This window comes from Passer montanus, unplaced genomic scaffold (assembly GCF_014805655.1).
Source record: "Passer montanus isolate IOZ18808 unplaced genomic scaffold, ASM1480565v1 scaffold29, whole genome shotgun sequence".
In the NCBI taxonomy this organism is placed as follows: Eukaryota; Metazoa; Chordata; class Aves; order Passeriformes; family Passeridae; genus Passer; species Passer montanus.
Window position 1 is genome coordinate 1633931 of NW_024367596.1, and position 18284 is coordinate 1652214.

At 45.9% G+C, this 18284-nt stretch overlaps 1 protein-coding gene across 4 annotated transcripts in view; it reads left to right on the plus strand.

Annotated features, from left to right (window-relative positions):
- The window catches only part of SMC4 (structural maintenance of chromosomes 4), a 28928-nt gene extending 10774 nt beyond the window's left edge, over positions 1-18154 (plus strand). For 2 of the 4 annotated variants that reach the window (XM_039713881.1, XM_039713882.1), the window contains exons 6-24: positions 4369-4533; positions 6011-6138; positions 6354-6494; positions 7202-7352; positions 7644-7808; positions 8536-8769; positions 9320-9505; positions 10014-10175; positions 10324-10549; positions 10647-10726; positions 11359-11511; positions 11610-11736; positions 12571-12760; positions 13264-13408; positions 14017-14190; positions 14625-14807; positions 15333-15565; positions 15945-16128; positions 16670-18153. In XM_039713881.1, the coding sequence (XP_039569815.1) occupies positions 4369-4533; positions 6011-6138; positions 6354-6494; positions 7202-7352; positions 7644-7808; positions 8536-8769; positions 9320-9505; positions 10014-10175; positions 10324-10549; positions 10647-10726; positions 11359-11511; positions 11610-11736; positions 12571-12760; positions 13264-13408; positions 14017-14190; positions 14625-14807; positions 15333-15565; positions 15945-16128; positions 16670-16858 (3216 nt within the window). In that variant the 3' untranslated portion in view covers positions 16859-18153. Of the gene's footprint in view, positions 1-4368; positions 4534-6010; positions 6139-6353; positions 6495-7201; positions 7353-7643; positions 7809-8535; positions 8770-9319; positions 9506-10013; positions 10176-10323; positions 10550-10646; positions 10727-11358; positions 11512-11609; positions 11737-12570; positions 12761-13263; positions 13409-14016; positions 14191-14519; positions 14808-15332; positions 15566-15944; positions 16129-16669 lie in introns of those variants that run through there. The other 2 variants (XM_039713883.1, XM_039713884.1) reach the window with 2 other exon arrangements.
- Positions 18155-18284: the final 130 nt, after the last annotated feature.

The window sequence follows — 18284 nt, forward strand, 5'->3', positions numbered from 1 at the left end:
AAAATGGGGGGAAAAAACCCAAAGCTGAGTGTGAGCACATAAAAGAAAAATTAAAAATTGAAATTTGGGAGAGAGGGTGAAATCAGTGGAAGCTGCAGACAGAGAAAGGGAGACACTTGTCTCCCTGCCTAAAGGCTTTTTGAAAAGAAAAATGTACTTTGGTGTCTTGTTATCAAGAAATTGATGGCACAAACCATCTAGGAAATAAAAATGTAGTGAGAAAATAAAATTCCAGGCTTCTTTTCCTCGAAATGTTCCTCACTTGGCTTTTGCTGCAGTTCCAGGTTGTGTCAGGCAGGTGGAACTGGAGCTGAAAGAGCCAAAAGCTGAACTCAGGAGCAGGAACACTGGGGTAAAGAGCTAAAGGAAAAACAGGAATTCAGCTTGGATTTTCTCTTTTAAATCTCTAAAAACAGCTTTCTAACAAACATTGCAGATGTTTTAATGGGATTTCTTTCCTTTGAGCAAATCCAGTGTCACTCTGGCTTTGCTCCTTGTGATGCTGAGGAGTTTTCAGCTCCTGGAGAAGTTCCTGTAAAATCTCTTCATCTCCTCTTGCTTCAGTGTTTGAGAGAAGTGAAACATTGCTGTGCTCTGGAAAACAGAGTCAAACAGAACTTGACTTTCATTAAGAGAGGCTTGCCCTGTGCTGGGTCACTTTTGTCTCCAATTCCATGGTAAGAAGTTCAGAAAATGATTGAAATTGGGGTGTCATTTGAATTAAGATGAGTTTTTACATTTAGACAAACAAACAGCAGATTTTAGCTCTGGCTGCTCTAATCCTCCACAAAAGTGCAAGTCAAGGTGGTTTTTACCCTGCTTACATTAAATTTTAATTACCCATGCATTATTGTACTATTTCATCCCAAATATCCCTTAATCTTGGGATGCTTGATAAATTCAGTTATGTCCCAAACACTGCATTCAGATATAATTCCATTTCATTTATGTCATACCATCAAATTGCAAAATATTTAATACTTGATTTAGAAAGCAAATTGTACATATTGAGGAATTACAATACTAAAGTATTGTTACATTTAATTTACAGGACAATGGGAATTCTGCTGGAACAGGTGTTATGGTTGGATTCCAGTAAAGTTTGCTGAGACTCAAAGATTTTGGTCTCAATAAGAAAACTTCCTTTTATGGGCCATTTAAAAAGCCTTAAAAGCTTTGCTATTATAAAAATATGCTGCTGCTACAGTGAAACTACTAAAATATTGTTCTGAATTTGGAAAAATTGTCTTAAAATTACTAAATATTCCTAAAAATACCAAGTATCATAGTCACAAGGTTCACATATGAAATTTTCTGGTGGTTTAATGGCATTTTGAAACAAATTTATATATTTTGACCTGTCCCCAACCAGGGAAGGTTTTCCTGATCCATAGTGTTGCATTTTCCAGGAAATATTTTCTCTAAAGCTGTTTTTTTCTGAGCACAACTGTGATTCTCACTTCAGTCAGATGTCACATTTCTCCACCTCTGATTAGTGGTAGAGAGGTCCCCTAAAAAAAAAACAAAAACCAAACAACAAAAAAACCCCAAAAAACCTAAACCTAAACCAGCACAAGTGCACCACAAAATTCCCCTCAGAAAGCACCCAAACTGCCCAGGGCACGGTGCATTCCCAGCTACTGAATTCCAAGCTATCCCAAGGATCTCAGCTTTTGAAAGCTGAGCTTAAGACAGCAGAAATTGAGAATCCAAAACCCTGGAAAGCTGTTTTTGACTCCCTGGTGCCATAATTATTCTGTGGGACATTGGCAGAGAGCTCTGGGAGTGCTGCAGTGACATTCAGTCACAACTGAGGCTGTTCAAGGTGTTCCTGCCCAAAGCTTTATCCCAAATACTCAGGGATGAAAAGGGGAAGCAAGAATCAAGAAAAACAAGCATCTTCCTAGGTTCTCCAGAAGCAGCTCATCCTGCCCGGGGGATGGAATTCCTGCCTGGGAGGGTGGGGAGGAGCTGGGATGGGATTCCCAGAGCAGCTGGGGCTGCCCCTGCATCCCTGGAGTTGTCCAAGGCTCCAAACACTGCAGAAGCTGCAATTGGGTTTGTAATTCCCTTCCCAAAGGGCTTGGTGGGTATGGAAGTGTGGAATCCTGGCATGGTTTGGGTGGGAAGGGACCTGAAATCCCATCCAGCCCCAGCCCTGCCATGGCAGGGACACCTCCCACTGCCCCAGGTGCTCCAGCCCCAGTGTCCAGCCTGGCCTTGGGCACTGCCAGGGATCCAGGGGCAGCCACAGCTGCTCTGGCAATTCCACCCTGTGCCAGGAACAATTCCCAATATCCCATCCATCCCTGCCCTCTGGCAGTGGAGCCATTCCCTGTGTCCCTCCAGCCCCTGTAAACAGTCTCTCCATCTTCCCTGCAGCTCCTTCAGGCCCTGGAAGGTCTCAGTTCAGGCCCCTGGAGTTCTCCAGCACAGATCCAAGGCTGCTTTTCTTCCCAGGAGCTCCTTCCCTCGTGTGCACCTTTGGTTCCCTGTTGGCATTGCCCATGGCTGGCTGTTGACACCCATTTTGACTGCCTGAGCAGTGCCTGCTTTTCCTTTCTGTTTTCCACACTGCTCCCTGTCCTGAATCCCTGAGCCTCGGGAGGACAACTGAGGGGAGGAATTGCACAATTGCAGGGGTTCTGCTGGAGCCGTGGCAAAGCTGGGGTGCCAGCTCTGAGCACTCCGAGCTCCTTCCCTCTGCTCAACAAATGTCTGCCTGCCCCGCCTTGCTTTCACTTTCACAACCTCGGCCACAGAGCAAGGAGGCTTGGGGCTTTTAAATTCACTATTCAAATGAGGCATCAAGTAATGAGCACTGCTGATTAATTAGGAAACACTGCAATGGCGTTTTAGCAGTTGTAAAATCTGTTTGCTCTGGTAATCATTGTCAAGAAGAGCAGGTACAACCTTTTCACTCTCCTTTATCAATTAAAGGGAACCTTTAATTTCTTTTCTGGAAAAATAGATTTAAATTTTTTTCTGGAAACCTTTTTGTTTCTTAAATCTGGGTTGAACTAAACAGATTTCTTAATACATTAATAGTTTAAATATTAATACTTAATGTTATTATTTAATTAATAATTTATAAATATACTTATTTTTTCCCTCAATAAGACAATAATTCAAGAATTCACATTAGTGAGCTACAGAGAAACCCCACAACTGCACCATCATCTTTCTTAGAGGTGGTTAATTCTATTTAGCCAAATAATAACAATTTTATTCACTCCTTGCTTTTCCCTAATTGCCATTTTTCCCTGTTAAATGCAAGGTGGGTTTGTGATTTCCACCACTGAACACGAGGGCTGTGCAGGCAGTGTAGAACCCCCCCAGTCCTGCTCAGCACTGAGTTCAGTCTGTGCTGTGATTGTTTCCTTGTGGATGTAAACAGAGGAAATGCTTCAATGCAAGAAGGAGAAATTCTTCTGACAGTCCCAGATTCACTGGGAGGTTGCACAGTTTCCTCCCCAAGAGCTGACAGGCAGTTTTGGGGTGAGAACCCACGCTTCTGTGGCAAGGCAGCAAATGGGTAATTGGAGTTTTATACCATCCAACAACAGGTATTCACAAATTGATTGTTTTGCTTTTTGAGATGTGCAAGAAATAAAAATAAGAGTTAGGCCGGGGTTTTTTGTCTTGTCAGTAACACAAACTGCCCTTTTCCCTGGCTCTGTTTAATCCTTTCTAAATCTTATTTCTGAAAATTAAAATTATTTTTAATGCCACCTAAATCACTTAAAATTAATGCAGTACATAAAGGGAAATTTCACAAAGGAACCCTCATACCTAAAGAATCCTTTTCTTTCTCCACCAAGGAAGCCTCAATTAAATTAACTCCAATTGCAGTTCATCCAGCAGCCAGGAATTTGTGGATCTTCTGTTTCTAAAGAGACCCTTCAGGGACTTCAGTCCTGATTAAACTCTTTTGCCAAGGGCCTGCTTTATTCTCTTCCTCTTTTTTTAGGTTGGGGAAACACATTTAGAATCTTCGGAGAATGACGGAACAGTCAGACCTGAAGGGTGGCTCCGCTTCACTTTGGAGAGGAAATTTCTCTTCATTGTGATCTTCATTTTCCCAAATAAATGTGAAGATTGGACTTGCTTGGAGGTCTTTTCCAACCTTAATGATTCTGTGATATTCCAGTTTGAATAATTTTGATTGCTGCCTTATTTTATTCTTTTTTTATAACATCTCATCCTCATTCCATAGATTTTTTTTTCAGGATACTGTCATCCCATGGATTTTTTTTCCATCCATATACGTTTCATTCCATAGATTTTTTTTCAGAATACTTTCCCTATCCCAGAAAAAAAAAAAAACAAAACCCTAAGAAAAGACGCACCCAACTTTTGTTTCCCAAGGGGGAGGTGGAGCAGATTGCCATGATGAAGCCCAAGGGGCAAACGGAGCACGACGAGGGGATGCTGGAGTACCTGGAGGATCTGATCGGCTCGGCGCGCCTCAAGGAGCCCATCCACACCCTGTGCCGCCGGGTGGAGCTGCTCAACGAGCGCCGCGGGGAGAAGGTGAGGGAGGGGGCTGCCGGGGCTGCAGCAAGCCCGGGGGGCAAACACCGAGGGAGGCTCGGGGCTGCCGGGGCTGCAGCACACAGCCTGGGGGGCAAGCACCGAGGAGCCTGCGGGAAAGGAGGCTCAGGGGTGCCCTCGCTGCCGGGGCTGCAGCACACACCCGGGGGCAAGCACCGAGGGAGGCTGCAGGAGAGGAGGCTCAGGGCTGCCGGGGCTGCAGCACACAGCCTGGGGGCAAGCACCGAGGAGCCTGCCGGAAAGGAGGCTCAGGGGTGCCCTCACCACTCTGCACAGCTCCTGAAAGGTGCCTGTGCTCAGCTGGGGCTGGGCTCTTTCTCCAGGAACTGACACAACCAGAGCACACAGCCTGCAGCTGCACCAAGGGAAATACAGGTTGGATATCAGGACCAGTTTTTACAGAAAGAGTGATAAAGTTCTGGAATGGCTGCCCAGGGAGGGGGTGGAGTCACCATCCCTGGGTGTGTTTAACAAAGCCTGCATGTGGCACTGGTTTAGTTGAGGTGTTAGGGTGGGTTAGACTGATGATCTTGAAGGTTGCTTCCAACCCAGTGATTCTGGGAATTCTGTGAACTCCTGGGGCATCCCAAACAAATCCCAGCATTTCTACACACAGCCGTGTGGAGAGTTCAAAATACACAAAATTACTGCTGATGCCTCAGGTTTAGATTTTAGGTTTTTCAGATTCTGTGCTGCTTTAGTGTGCAGTTCTGAGCTTCACATCAGGGCATGGTGAGCTCTGTGCACAGCGCAGGGACACAAAACAATTCCTGCTCCAGCTGGGCACCAAGGACAAATGATCCCAATCTCAGCCCAGGAGCACAAAGCCCGTGGGCTGCAGAGAGAAAAACAAGCAGGGTGGGACTGCAGGGGCTGCAGTGGGATTGGACACTGCACTGCAATGTGCACATGGAGCAGAGCTGAGCCCAGGGAGAGACCCCGGCAGCGCTCGTGCATTTTGGGGCCATTTGGGTTCATCCTGGGTGCAGCCCTGGCTGGGCTCTGGTGCTGCCCAAGGTGGATCCATGGAGGAGATCCTTGAATCCATCCCTTCTTTATTCTGGAACTCTGGCCAGCCTCTGCTCTAGGGCAGCCTGCACAAGGCATCACTGCTGCCCCTAAAAGTCCTGCTTTTGTAGCATTTTATTGGTGTATTGAGTGCTAAAAGGACTAAGCTTAAATAAAATCAGTTTGTTTTCCTTGATGTATCTGTGATAAATCCCGAGGCAGACTTGTTTTAAAAATAAGCATCACCTGTAGTTGCAGGAATTAAATTGAAAATAGCCAGTCAGAAGGCTGAGGTAAAGCAAATCACCATAAAATTGCCTTGCAGAGGTAATTCCTGATACCATTTTTCCAGAGGATTCATGTCCTTCAAAGGGCTTGAAATTTTCTCCTCATGGTTTCCTCCTGTAGTGCTGGCCCTGCCTCAGCTCTGTCCCTCTGTTTTCTCCAGTTAAATCGAGTTAAACTGGTGGAAAAAGAAAAAGATGCCTTGGAAGAGGACAAGAATAAAGCCATTGAGTTCCTTTGCTTGGAAAATCAAATATTTAAGGAAAAGAATAAGATGTGTCAATATTACATGTAAGTAATTCTCAGGGTTTGGGTTGGCTTTAATGTGGTGGGGCTGCTGTTAAACTTTGTTCAGTATCTCTAGTTAGAAATATTTTCCATTTCTAACTCCGAATTATTGTTGTTTTTTGATATTTTACATAACTCTGTTTTTACACTGGGAATTGGAAAGAGAGTTTCATTGTGAAGATGGAGAAAAATGAGGATGTATTGTTTTATTTTCCTAGCCACGACCTAAAGAAACGTATAAATGACCTGGAAATGCAGAAGGAGAAAATTAATGAAGAAACTAAAGGTATTAATGAGAAAAGCAGTAAACTTGCAGAGGAAACAAAAACCAAGAATAAAACTTTGAAAGAACTTGAAAAGTGAGTACTTCAGGGATGTGTAGTACTGTGTTTTACATGTTTCCCACCAAGAAATTAAATTATCTGATGACCAGAGACACTTCTGGTACATCTAAATACACAAAGAAGCATTTAAATTAATGCATAAAATAAATTAAATGCACAGAAATAAAGCAAATTCACATAAGTTTGATTTGGTTCTGGGTAAGATTCAGAATTACAATAAGGAAATATCTGATCTTTTTAATAGATTTAAAGTATTTCTTTGTATTGACTGAACAAAAAAAGAATTAGTAAATGCTTTTTAGATTTACAACCTTAATGCTTAGGGACAGGGATTTAGGAAATTTTTCCTGATTTCTTCATGAGTCATTTATGCATAAATTGTGTTTCTTAAAATTGCTTTGGCTGGCTGCTGATCCCCCATCCAGCTGCAATATTGACCTGCTCATCCTCAGGGAGTACTGGGGAGAGATGGGAATTATTCATTCTGTCAAGAAAAAAGAGAAATTTTCTGAAAAGATGTTTAATATTGCTTGGGTAGTTGATCTTTATCTGATGGAACATCATTTTCCCTGGGAAAATACTGGGAATATAGTGGATATTGGATGTTGTTAATCACAAAACCTGGGAAATATTGGCTTAAATTCTCCATGTTTACTTATTAAAGCAGCCTTAATAAGCCTTAGTTTTATACTATATGAAATAATTTTTTTTTTTCCCTCCAGGAAATCCAATAAAATTACAAAGATAATAGAGGAAAATAAAGAAAAATTCAGTCAGTTGGATTTGCAGGATGTGAAAGTGAGGGAGAAACTCAAACATGCCAAGAGCAAGGCTAAAAAACTGGAGAAGCAGCTTCAAAAGGACAAGGAAAAGGTAGGGGCTTGGAGCAGCTGGATTGGCTTGGAAACGTGCAGTAAATTGTGGAGAAAATGGGAAGGGCACAAAGGTGGGAAATCAGCTTGGAATTGTTTCAATTAGATTTTGAAGGCATTAAATCAGCCCAAGGTTTTGTTTGCTAATCACTCACTGCAGTGATCACTCCATGAGTGGAGTTAATTCACGGAGCTGTGTCATCCACTTGGTCACTGGGAGCTCCTGGGCTGCCTTTGGGTGCAGGAGGGATTCAGGAATTCCTGAGGAGGCTCAAAGTCCTTCCCTGTGCAGGTGGAGGAGCTGAAGAACGTCCCCTCCACAAGCTCCAAGGCCATCGAGGACGCCACGGCCAAGAAGGAGCTGCTGGCAAAGGCCAAGGACAAGGAGGAGGCCAAGCTCAAGCAGGTCCTGGCCAGCCTGCAGGAGGAGACCAAGGGAATCCAGAAGGAAAAAGAGGTTTGGACAGGCAGGAATTACCCACCTGCTGTAATTTCCCTCTTCTGTAGGAATCCAGCACCAGACACTTGTAAAATGCCATTTATTGACAAATCCACTGCTCCTCGTGGTAGTTCAGAGGAGCCTCGGTGGGAAATTAATCTTAAATTAATAATCACAGCTAAACCCTTGGCTGCTTTTTGAGTGCTCAAACATCATCAAGTATCTCATTCATATATATAATATAAATAATACACTCTGATTTCCTGCCATCAAAACATTTAAGCCAGTGGTGTTGCTTAAATAAATAAAGATACTCTGGAATGATCTGTTCCCAGCCTTTCCCACACTGTCTGTGAATTAATGAACAACTACTTTAACATTTGGTTGTTGGTGGTGGTGTTCAGTACCTGGAGGCTGGAAATTTATCCTGTAAATTTACAGGGTTATTTTCTGTCCTTGAAAACATAGATTCTCCATGGATTTGAGCTGTAATTTAGCTCACTGTGTAGGGCTCCTCCCACCTTTGAGAAAACCATCAAAGCTTGTATGGAAATGCTCTGTGATAACTCCCTGGCATTCTCTGTAATTAGGAAAAGCCTGGTTACATTCCCAGCCGTTCATGTTGATTAATGAAGAAAGGCTGCTTCTCCCAGAGAGCAGAAGTGTTTCCTGCTGCCAGGGCTGGGAAAGCAGCTCCCATGTCCTGTTCCCTGTGCCCAGCTGAGTGTCCCTGGTGTTCCTGCAGGGCAAGGAGCAGGAGCTGATGGAGTTCAGCAAGGAGGTGACCGAGACGCGCTCCAACATGGAGATAGCGCAGTCAGAGCTGGAGCTCTACCTGAGCAAGTACAACTCTGCCCTGGCCCAGCTCAGCCAGGCCCAGGAGGCCCTGGGCAGCACCTCCAACACCCTGAAGGAGAGGAAGGCTGCCATCAAAGACATCGCTGGGAAACTACCCCAGGCTGAGCAGCAGCTCAGGGAGGTGAGACTTGGCTTCCCCATTTCATTTTGAGTCACACACAAACCAAAGACCCACTCTTGTCTTTGGCAATAATTGTGGTGACATAAACCATGACCCATCTCCTCTAAAACATCACTGAAAAGCTGTTTTCTAATACTTTGCTGATGGAGCAAATACTGGATTTCAGACTTACTCAGTTAAGCCAGTATTGACTTAAATCCTACATATCCCTGCAAGGGAACAGATTTGACACTGAGCTGTGGCTGCATTCCTGAGCCTTCTTCAGGGTGCTAAAGCCCTGGCACAGGTGCCCAGAGCAGCTGGGGCTGCCCCTGGATCCCTGGCAGTGCCCAAGGCCAGGCTGGACAGGGCTTGGAGCAGCCTGGGACAGTGGAAGGTGTCCCTGCCATGGCAGGGGTGGCACTGGGTGGGCTTTAATGTCCCTCCCAAACCATTCTTTGAATTTCATTTCCTGCTCCTCAATCATTCCCCAAAGAACAAAGGCATGCATTGAAGGCTCCATGAATCCAGTAGATTTTGGGAGGCTGAGCCAATGTCTTTGAACCCCCAGAAAGAGAATGCTCTGGAGAAGCTGGGAAGGGAAGAATCCGGGACCAAGGATCTCGTGCGAAACCTGCGCCGAAAAGTAGAGGAAGCCAAAAGTTCTTTAGCACAGAGTCGCAGCCGAGGAAAAGTGCTCGAGGCTCTGCTCCAGCAGAAGAGATGTGGGAATATTCCTGGCCTCTATGGAAGGCTGGTAAGTGTTAGAAGGCTGTTACAATTCTAGTGTTGAACTTCTGAGGAGATGAGTGGTGTTCCTGTGATGAAGTGTGGGATGCCTCACTTCCCTGGCATTAGGAGTTTGGAGAGGGATGCCTCACTTCCCTGGCATTAGGAGTTTGGAGAGGGATGCCTCACTTCCCTGGCATTAGGAGTTTGGAGAGGGATGCCTCACTTCCCTGGCATTAGGAATTTGGAGAGCAGAGCTGTAAATCCCGTGGACTTGCTGTAAAATCAAACATTTTTCAGTTCTTTCCAAGCAATGTTGGTTTAAAGTTCTGAAAATTAAAAGCTGAGTTTTTGATTCCTGTTGCATGTCAGTGTAATTGTAAAAGTGCTGGGTTTGTATTCTGCAGTTTTTTGTCCAAGGAGAATTATCTCTGCTTCAGAAAAATCAGTTTATTCAGATTTTGAGAATGGATTTACTGGGACACAACTGAAAGAGCAGCTCAGGTGCCAACTAATCAGTGTTTGTCCCTCATCAGGGAGACCTGGGGGCCATCGATGACAAGTACGACGTGGCCATTTCCTCCTCGTGTGGAGCCTTGGATCACATTGTTGTGGACACCATTGACACTGCCCAGGCCTGTGTGAACTTCCTGAAGGCTGGAGGGATTGGGGTTGCCACCTTCATAGCCCTGGACAAGGTGAGTCCCACCCTTGGGAAAACAAATCATTTTGCTGTTAATTGCAGTCTAATTACGTTTATTTTAAAGCCTTAACATCCCATAGAATAACAAGATGACCCAACATTTATCCCAAAGATTGATTCCTTGATTTCCTCTGTGGATGTAGATGGCTGTGTGGGAAAAGAAAATGCAGAAAATCCCAACTCCTGAGAACGTGCCGCGGCTCTTTGACCTGGTGAAGGTGGAGGACCCAAAGGTTCGCCTGGCCTTCTACTTCGCTCTCAAGGACACTCTGGTGGCCAAAAACCTGGAAGAAGCCACCAGAATAGCATTCCAAAAGCAGAAAAGGTGGAGGGTGGTAACCCTGCAAGGAGAAATCATCGAGGTGTCAGGTACTGCAGGCCCAGCTGGAGCTCCACTGGAAGCACTTCGGGGGTGGTATCGCAGCCCAAGGAGTTCTCTGAGCTCTTTTCATCCCTTTTTCTGTAGGAACCATGACTGGTGGGGGAGGAAAAGTCATGAAGGGCAGAATGGGCTCCTCAGTCGTGATGGATATCTCAGAAGAAGAGGTGAGTACATCATGGAAATGCAATTCCAGCAGAATTCCTTTGTTTGGGCAGTTCTGACACACATGTGCCTTTCAAAGCACCATGAGCAGGAGCAGTCTGGGATGGAGGATAATTAGAAAGGGTTACAAAGCCAAAACTCCCAATGTTTGCAGAGTTTAGAATACTTTGAAGTGCATCAGGGATAAAAGGGTTGTAACTGGCAGGGGCTGCCCAGGGAGGTTTGGAGTCCCCATCCCTGGAGGTGGCACTCAGTGCTCTGGGCTGGGGACAAGGTGGTGACCAGGCACAGGCTGGACTCAGTGGTCCTGGAGGGCTTTTCCAGCCTCAGGGATTCTGTGTTTATTCACAGCCCAGCCCATTATTGAATTCAGTCTCCCAGTGCTTCCTTTGACTGCTTGAACACCATTTGGGCAGAGCAGGATACAGTTTGCTTTTCCTTCTGAACTCCATTTAGGTTTTAATCTGGAGCTGCTCCTCTTGTTTCTCACTGGCACAGCTGGTGTTCCCAGCACTCAGACTCCCCAAGCTGAAGTTTTTACTCCACTTTCTCCTGTGTTTTAAGAGCACAGGGATGAGCCCTGGCTTGGTTTTGTCATGGTGACATCAGTAAATAATCCTCTCATTCTGTGTAGATCAGCAAAATGGAATCCCAGCTGCACAGGGATTCCAAAAGAGCTGTGCAGTGTGAGGAGGAGAAATCCCAGCTTGAGGAAGCCATAAAGAAACTGCAGCAGGAGATCCAGGAGATGAGGAACACCTCGCAGAAATACACAGCCAGTATCCAGGTGAGAACCCCTGAGCACTTCCCAGCCCCACACAGGCCTGGCTGCTCTCAAGGAGTTTTCAAGGACAAGATTCCAGCCCAGTTTTGTGTTCTTTGCAGGGATTTTCTGAGCAAGAAATTGCTCTCAAAAATCAAATCAAGGAACTCGAAGCCAACGTCGCTGCTGCTGCTCCAGACAAAACCAAACAGAAGGAGCTGGAAAAAGTCCTTGATGGTTATAAAAAAGGTACATTTTTTGGAGAGGGGATCTGAGATAAAAGTTGTAGTAATCTCTTTTAGCAATAGAGGAAGGAGTGGGTTTGGGTTTGTGCTTCAGTTCCCTGTCTTGGTTTGGGACCTCGTTTTTCTAAGGTATTTCTAGAGATCAGAAAGTAAAACCCCTTTTCTTTGTAATTGCTCAAGTTCATGTTTTAGTCAAGCTAAAGTAAACACAGATTTCACTATTTTGTTTCTTTGCTTAGATTTTTGTGGCTATATCACACATTCATAGGGAAACTTAGTTTGATTAGGGCTAAGAATTATTAATGAGAGGTAATGATATAAAAGTCAAGTGAAGGTTTTTTCCAGGCTCTAACCAGGGTTACAAATGAGTCTATAAAATAAATCCCTGTATTGTTTGTGGGAACACATCCCTTTTGTGCTGTGATGCTGTCCAGCAGGGGCAGGAACTACACATTGACACCAGCTCCTGGGAAATGCTGGTGGCCAGTTCTTAAAAATTTACCTTTTGAGCATCTTCCCATTAATTAAATGCAAAGAATGAGTTTGGAGTAAGTTCTAATGCAGCACCTCCTGTATTTCAGTACTCTGTGTACATAAGTAATCCATGCTGAGTGGGTTTTGTGGCAGGAGAGCTTTGCTAGAGCAGTGGCAGAAAGAAGTGAGTGGGTTTTGAAGTTTGTAAAAGTGCTCATTTATCACAGCATAGAGAATATGTGCACTTCTCAGTCGAGGAGCAGAGCAGAGCTCCCATGGGATCCCTTCCATGCCTTTACCCCGTGAGTGTGGGCAGGAGCAGGGCCAGGCTGCACAGGGCCCTGAGCCTCCTTTGCACACACAGAGTACGAGCGCGTGGCTGAGCGGGCCGGCAGGATGGAGCAGGAGGTGAAACGGCTGCACCAGCTCATCATGGACACCAACAACCAGAAACTGAGGGCTCAGCAGGACAAGATTGATAAGATTGACAAGGAGATGGATGAATGTTCCTCTGCCATCACCAAGGCCCAGGTGGCAGCCAAGACTGCAGACAGGTACAGCACGGGGAGCCTCGGGCTGGAGCTGCACTCACTCAGTGTCTGTGCACATGGGGCTCAGCGAGGGAGAGGGAAGTCAAATCTTGCAGTTTCTAATAGTTTAAAAGTCACATTTAATCAGCATTTCTCTAATTTGCCTGGATTATTTCTTTAATATTGCCTACACTGCAATATTCAGGAGAAAGTCCAAAATAGCACTAGATTGGATGTGCTGGAGCAGTTCAAATCTGAAGGGGCTGATTTTATTAGGAGCTCTGTCAGGAAATAAAATGGGATCTATTTTTTATGGGAGCTTACCACTCCATAGAGATTCCAAACTCTGAAAGAAGAAATAAAGTCATTTAGTGAGGTCTGGCTGCTGAGGAAGACAACTTTATTTTCCTTGGATCCCTTGGAGTGTGGGAGTTGGTGCCTAAACCAGCACTTCCTCCTTGTTGCCAGTGAGATTGTGCTCCTGGATTATTTCTGTGAGGTGCACAAAGCTCCCTGTCCCTGGGCAGGAACCTGAAGAAATCCGAGGAGGCTCTGCAGCGCACGGAGAAGGAGATGGAAGAGAACGAGAAGGAAATGAAGAAACTGACAGAAGAGCTGACAACGCTGGAGGAGAAAGCCACCGAGGTGATGAACGAGTGCAGGCAGGCTGAGGTGAGTCCTGGGACCACGCTGGGCTCCAGGGAAATCAAGGAGAGGAGTTAGACCCTCCCTGTGTCCCACTGATTTCCCATTCTCTCTGCAGAGCAGCCAGGCCGTGGCAGTGGTGTATCTTCATTTTTTATACTCATCTGGAAATTTATCCTGACTCAGTTAAGGAAAAAAACTTATACCAGGTCTGCCCAAACAAATTGCTGCGTTTCTTAAGCATAAAAGTTTTATTACACATAAAAGCTTTCTTAAACATAAAATTTTTCCAGTTATGTGGGATTTTGGTTTCTCATCTAGATTTCTTTGAGAGAGGGAAAACCAGGATGGCTGAAATGCTTTCAAGTATAAGATTTGATGTCTTTCTCTAATTAGCTAAAAATTAGTGTAGGACCTGTTTGATGCAGATCTGGAATGAAAATACAAACTGCAGCATTTTCTCAGTCATTCCAGAATTCAAGGATCAGTTATAAACCTAAGAATATTTATTTGTTTCCATCCATAGCTGTGAGTGAATTAAGTGAAAACAGACTTTTCACCCAAAAAAGGGGTGGCATTTTTGTAGGTGATTGATCAATGATCTTTTTGGGGGCATTTGCCATTTTTCTACTCAGGAAGCTTTGCCAGCAGTGCAGGAGGAGCAGAAGAATTTACTCGAGGAGATGAAAACTATTCGAGATGCTGAACATGCCCTTCAAAATGAAGCTCTGAGCATCAAGCTGAAAATTGAACAAATTGACAACCACATTTCCACCCACCAGGGGAAGGTTAAATACTGGCAGAAAGAGGTAGGAAATGGTTTAGCTCCTAAAACTTAAATCAGGGAATTGTGGAATGGTTTGGGTTGGGAGGGACCTTAAAGCTCATGCAGATCCACCCTCAGGGACACCTTCCACCATCCCAGGTTGCTCCAAGCCCTGGCCCTGGGCACTGCCAGGGATCCTGGGGCAGCCACAGCTGCTCTGTGGATCTCACAGGATGAACCATCAACATCCCCTCAGGAAACAGAGGACTTGGGAGAAAATTCCTCTTCAGATCCCATCTTATTGCTGTATATGCAGGAGCAGGATAATAGGACAAAGGGAATTTATTCTCTTTTTCACTTGCTATTTTAAAGACCTGTGGGAAGGATCTTGGAGATTAGAAACTTCCCAGAAAAAAACTCCTTTTAGAAGCAGCAGCAGGTGTGTGTTGACCTCCCCACGCCACGTTTGCACTGCAGATCTCCAAGCTGTCCCTGCACGCCATCGAGGGCGAGGCCCCCGAGGAGCTGCGGCTGCTGAGCCACGAGGAGCTGGAGGCGCTGCAGGAGCCCGACGCGCTCAGCAAGAAAATCGCGCTGCTGGAGGCACAGCGCCACCAGCTCCGCCCCAACCTGGGCGCCATCGCCGAGTACAGGAGCAAGGTACAGCCCCGGGCAGCCCTCCGGGCCTGACCCCCCTCCTTTCCTGCCTTTTGGAATTTGCCTCTTCCTCTTGTTAGCAGGTCCTTAGCCAAGGTGAAAGTTGTTTCTAGGAGCTTTGTCTGCCTTTTGTTTTCCACACCGTCAGTGTCAGGTGACAACTTTCTGGGTGATCTCGAAGTCTTTTCCAACCTAAATAATTCTGTGATTCTCCTGGGAATGTTTATTTAACTGAGTCAAGTCTTCACAGCCAAGACAGGCACACAATACCCAGATTTTCCCCTCCTCACATCAGTAACAGTGAACCGTTTAACAGATGAAGTATTTTTTATTTTGACTCAGGTTTGGTTTTTTGTTGTCCCTCAGCAGCAGAGATGGGAAAAGAGAGACATTTTGGGGGTTTTGTTTCAGGGCTGTTAGCCAGGCTGGGGAAAAGGAATGTTCACATGGTAGGAAAAGTGATTTAAACACTAAGCTGAGGAGGCAGCTGCTCCAAGTGCCCTTGGGTTTGGTTGTTTTGCCCTGCAGGAGGAGCTGTACCTGAAGCACGTGGAAGAACTGGACAACATCACCAGCGAGAGGGACAAATTCAGAGAGGCCTTTGAGGAGCTGAGGAAACAGAGGCTGAATGAATTCATGGCAGGATTTAATGTCATCACCAACAAGCTGAAGGAGAACTACCAGATGCTCACGCTGGGAGGGGATGCTGAGCTGGAGCTTGTGGACAGTCTGGATCCCTTCTCAGAGGGAATCATGTTCAGGTTTTCAAAATACTTTATATTCTATTAATTTTTAATCATTATAGTCCTTTTTTCAGCCTGTTTTTAAAGTAAATACTCATTGATCTTCAGTGAACCAAGACAGGCTCAATGTGGGCAAATAGTGGCAGAAACCACAAGTGTTTAGCTCTCGGATTCATTTCTGTCTCCTGGAGAAATCAGGCACTAAAAGCAGTTGGAAAGCTTTGAACTCATTTCAGTGCCCAGGTCACTTCATTCTGCCTAGGGAATGATGGCAGGAATTCTCCCAGGGTAAATCCATGAGCTGGGAGTTCAGCTGGGAAAGGCAGCGAGGCACAGCCCCGTGTTACCCAGGCAGAGATCAGAATTCCTGACAGCCCCAACTCTTGCTCTGTTCCAGTGTCCGGCCTCCCAAGAAAAGCTGGAAGAAAATCTTCAACCTGTCAGGAGGAGAGAAGACCCTGAGCTCCCTGGCACTGGTGTTTGCCCTGCACCACTACAAACCCACCCCTCTGTACTTCATGGACGAGATCGACGCCGCCCTCGACTTCAAGAACGTCTCCATCGTGGCGTTTTACATCTATGTGAGTTCCTGTGCCTCAGCTCCTCAGGGCTGCCCTTCTCCTCCAGAAGGGACAAAGTGGCCCCACAGCTGCAGGCAGGTTTAAGGTCGGGGCTGCTGCAGTTTCACTGCTCCCTCTGAACACACAGACTCCCCCAAAAGCATCAGCTACTGGCAGAATACACAACTTTAGCTGTCACTGATGTCTCCGTGGATCCAAGCTCGTGATTTCCCAAGGTTCCTTGGATTTACACTTCCATGTCATCCCCATCAGTGTCTTTGATCTATATCTTAATTAGCAGTAATTAATTTTTTCATGCCTTTAAAACTTCTGTCCTCAGCATACTTAATCAGAACAAACCCCTTACATGGCTCCACTTAATTAAACATTGAGTATTCAGAGTTATTATTAACTGACAAAGATTAGGGGCAGCTACTTCAGATTAGGAAAGCACTTGGAAGTTCCCTGACCAGCTGCAGTTTGGAACTTGGCTTTGTGTGCCACACCAGGACTGGGGGGCTTTGGGGATGCTAGGCACTAACAGAAATCCCTTCTGTTTCAGGAACAAACCAAAAACGCCCAGTTCATCATCATCAGCCTGAGGAACAACATGTTTGAGATTGCAGAGAGATTAATCGGGATTTATAAAACCCAGAACACCACCAAAAGTGTGGCCACCAGCCCCAAAATCCTGTCTGTGAAAGGACTGGAGGAACTTGGCCTCCCTGCCTGCGGTGTATCCCAGAGTTAGGGAAGAAGCAACTCCCAGCCCCATGGCTGCTGTTTATTTTTATCTGATCTCATTTTGTATCATAGACTTTGTTTGGTTTTGTAAATTCTAAATAAATGTCGTAAAAATTTGATCTTGTTAATATTAACCCAGCATTGATAAATTTTTGAATGTCATGTAAAAATTGAGGAAAGGGAGATATAAATTGATGAAAAGAGAGACTGCATCAGGTTGGGCAGGGGCAGCACCAGAGACAGCAATTTAAGGAATCAATGTAATTTACTATGATGCAAAACTGCCAGGAGTTAGGGGAGAAGCTCAGCAATGCACCTGATCTTTGATCTTTGGCAGAGAATTCCAGCAGGGGAAGCTCAGCAGTGCCCCTGATCTTTGGCAGAGAATTCCAGGAGGATGTTAAGGACCAAATCCCACAGTTGTGGATGAAGGCAAAGCTCACCTCTTCACCTGAAGTGGATCAGGACTTCAGCTCAGAGGAAATCCATGCAATACAGAAAAGGAATGATACAGAAACAGAACAAGTGTAGAGCTTTAACAATCCAGCTTTTAAGTAGGAATTAAAAATAATGCTGGATTGCTGCACGAGGTTTTCAATCTAATGGAAGCAGTCAGGAAGGATTCTCCTGCACAGCTCTGCACTCTGGCCTGCAGGTAGGTGCAGGAATCCTGATAAATCCACAGCAGGAATTCCCAGAGGCATGCCAGAGCTGGGATGGTGCCAGATGAGATTTTGGGCCATCAGGAAGCAGCAGAGAGCCTGTGGTTCGGTAAGAGCAGCCCAGAGTGCAGATGCTGCTGCTTGCCTTCCAGAGCATTGGCTTTTGTGAGCCAGGTGTCACTTTGGGGTGTGGATCTCGTGCTCCTGCCCGCTTTCAGTTGCAGACCACGTGTCCTGCAGCACCTTCTCCATCCCAGGATGGATCTCCCCAGGTTCAGGCTCTGGGAGCTGCCTCAGTTTGAGGGTGTGGAGCCACAGCAGCAGCTTGTTCATCTCCAGGACTCCTCCTGAGGAGCCAAGAGCAGCTCCTTCAGCTCACTCTTCTACCTCCAGTTTTTCCACCTCCTCCATGAGGGGATGGCATTTCTCCAAGATGCGGCTGTCAAATTCATCCAGTGCACTCAGCAGAGCTTTTTTATGCTCCGAGGTATCACCAAGTTCGTTAAAATACTGCAGCACAGCTTCCCTGCCAGAGCCTCTCGGAGCACGAGATCACCTTGGAGCGGGACGGATCCGTCAGCTGCTCCAGGAGCTGCCCTGGAGCCTCCCTGAGAACACCTTGGAGCAGGACGGATCCATCAGCTGCTCCAGGAGCTGCCCCGGAGCCTCCCTGAGAACACCTTGAAGCAGGACGGATCCATCAGCTGCTCCAGGAGCTGCCCTGGAGCCTCCCTGAGAACACCTTGGAGCAGGACGAATCCGTCAGCTGCT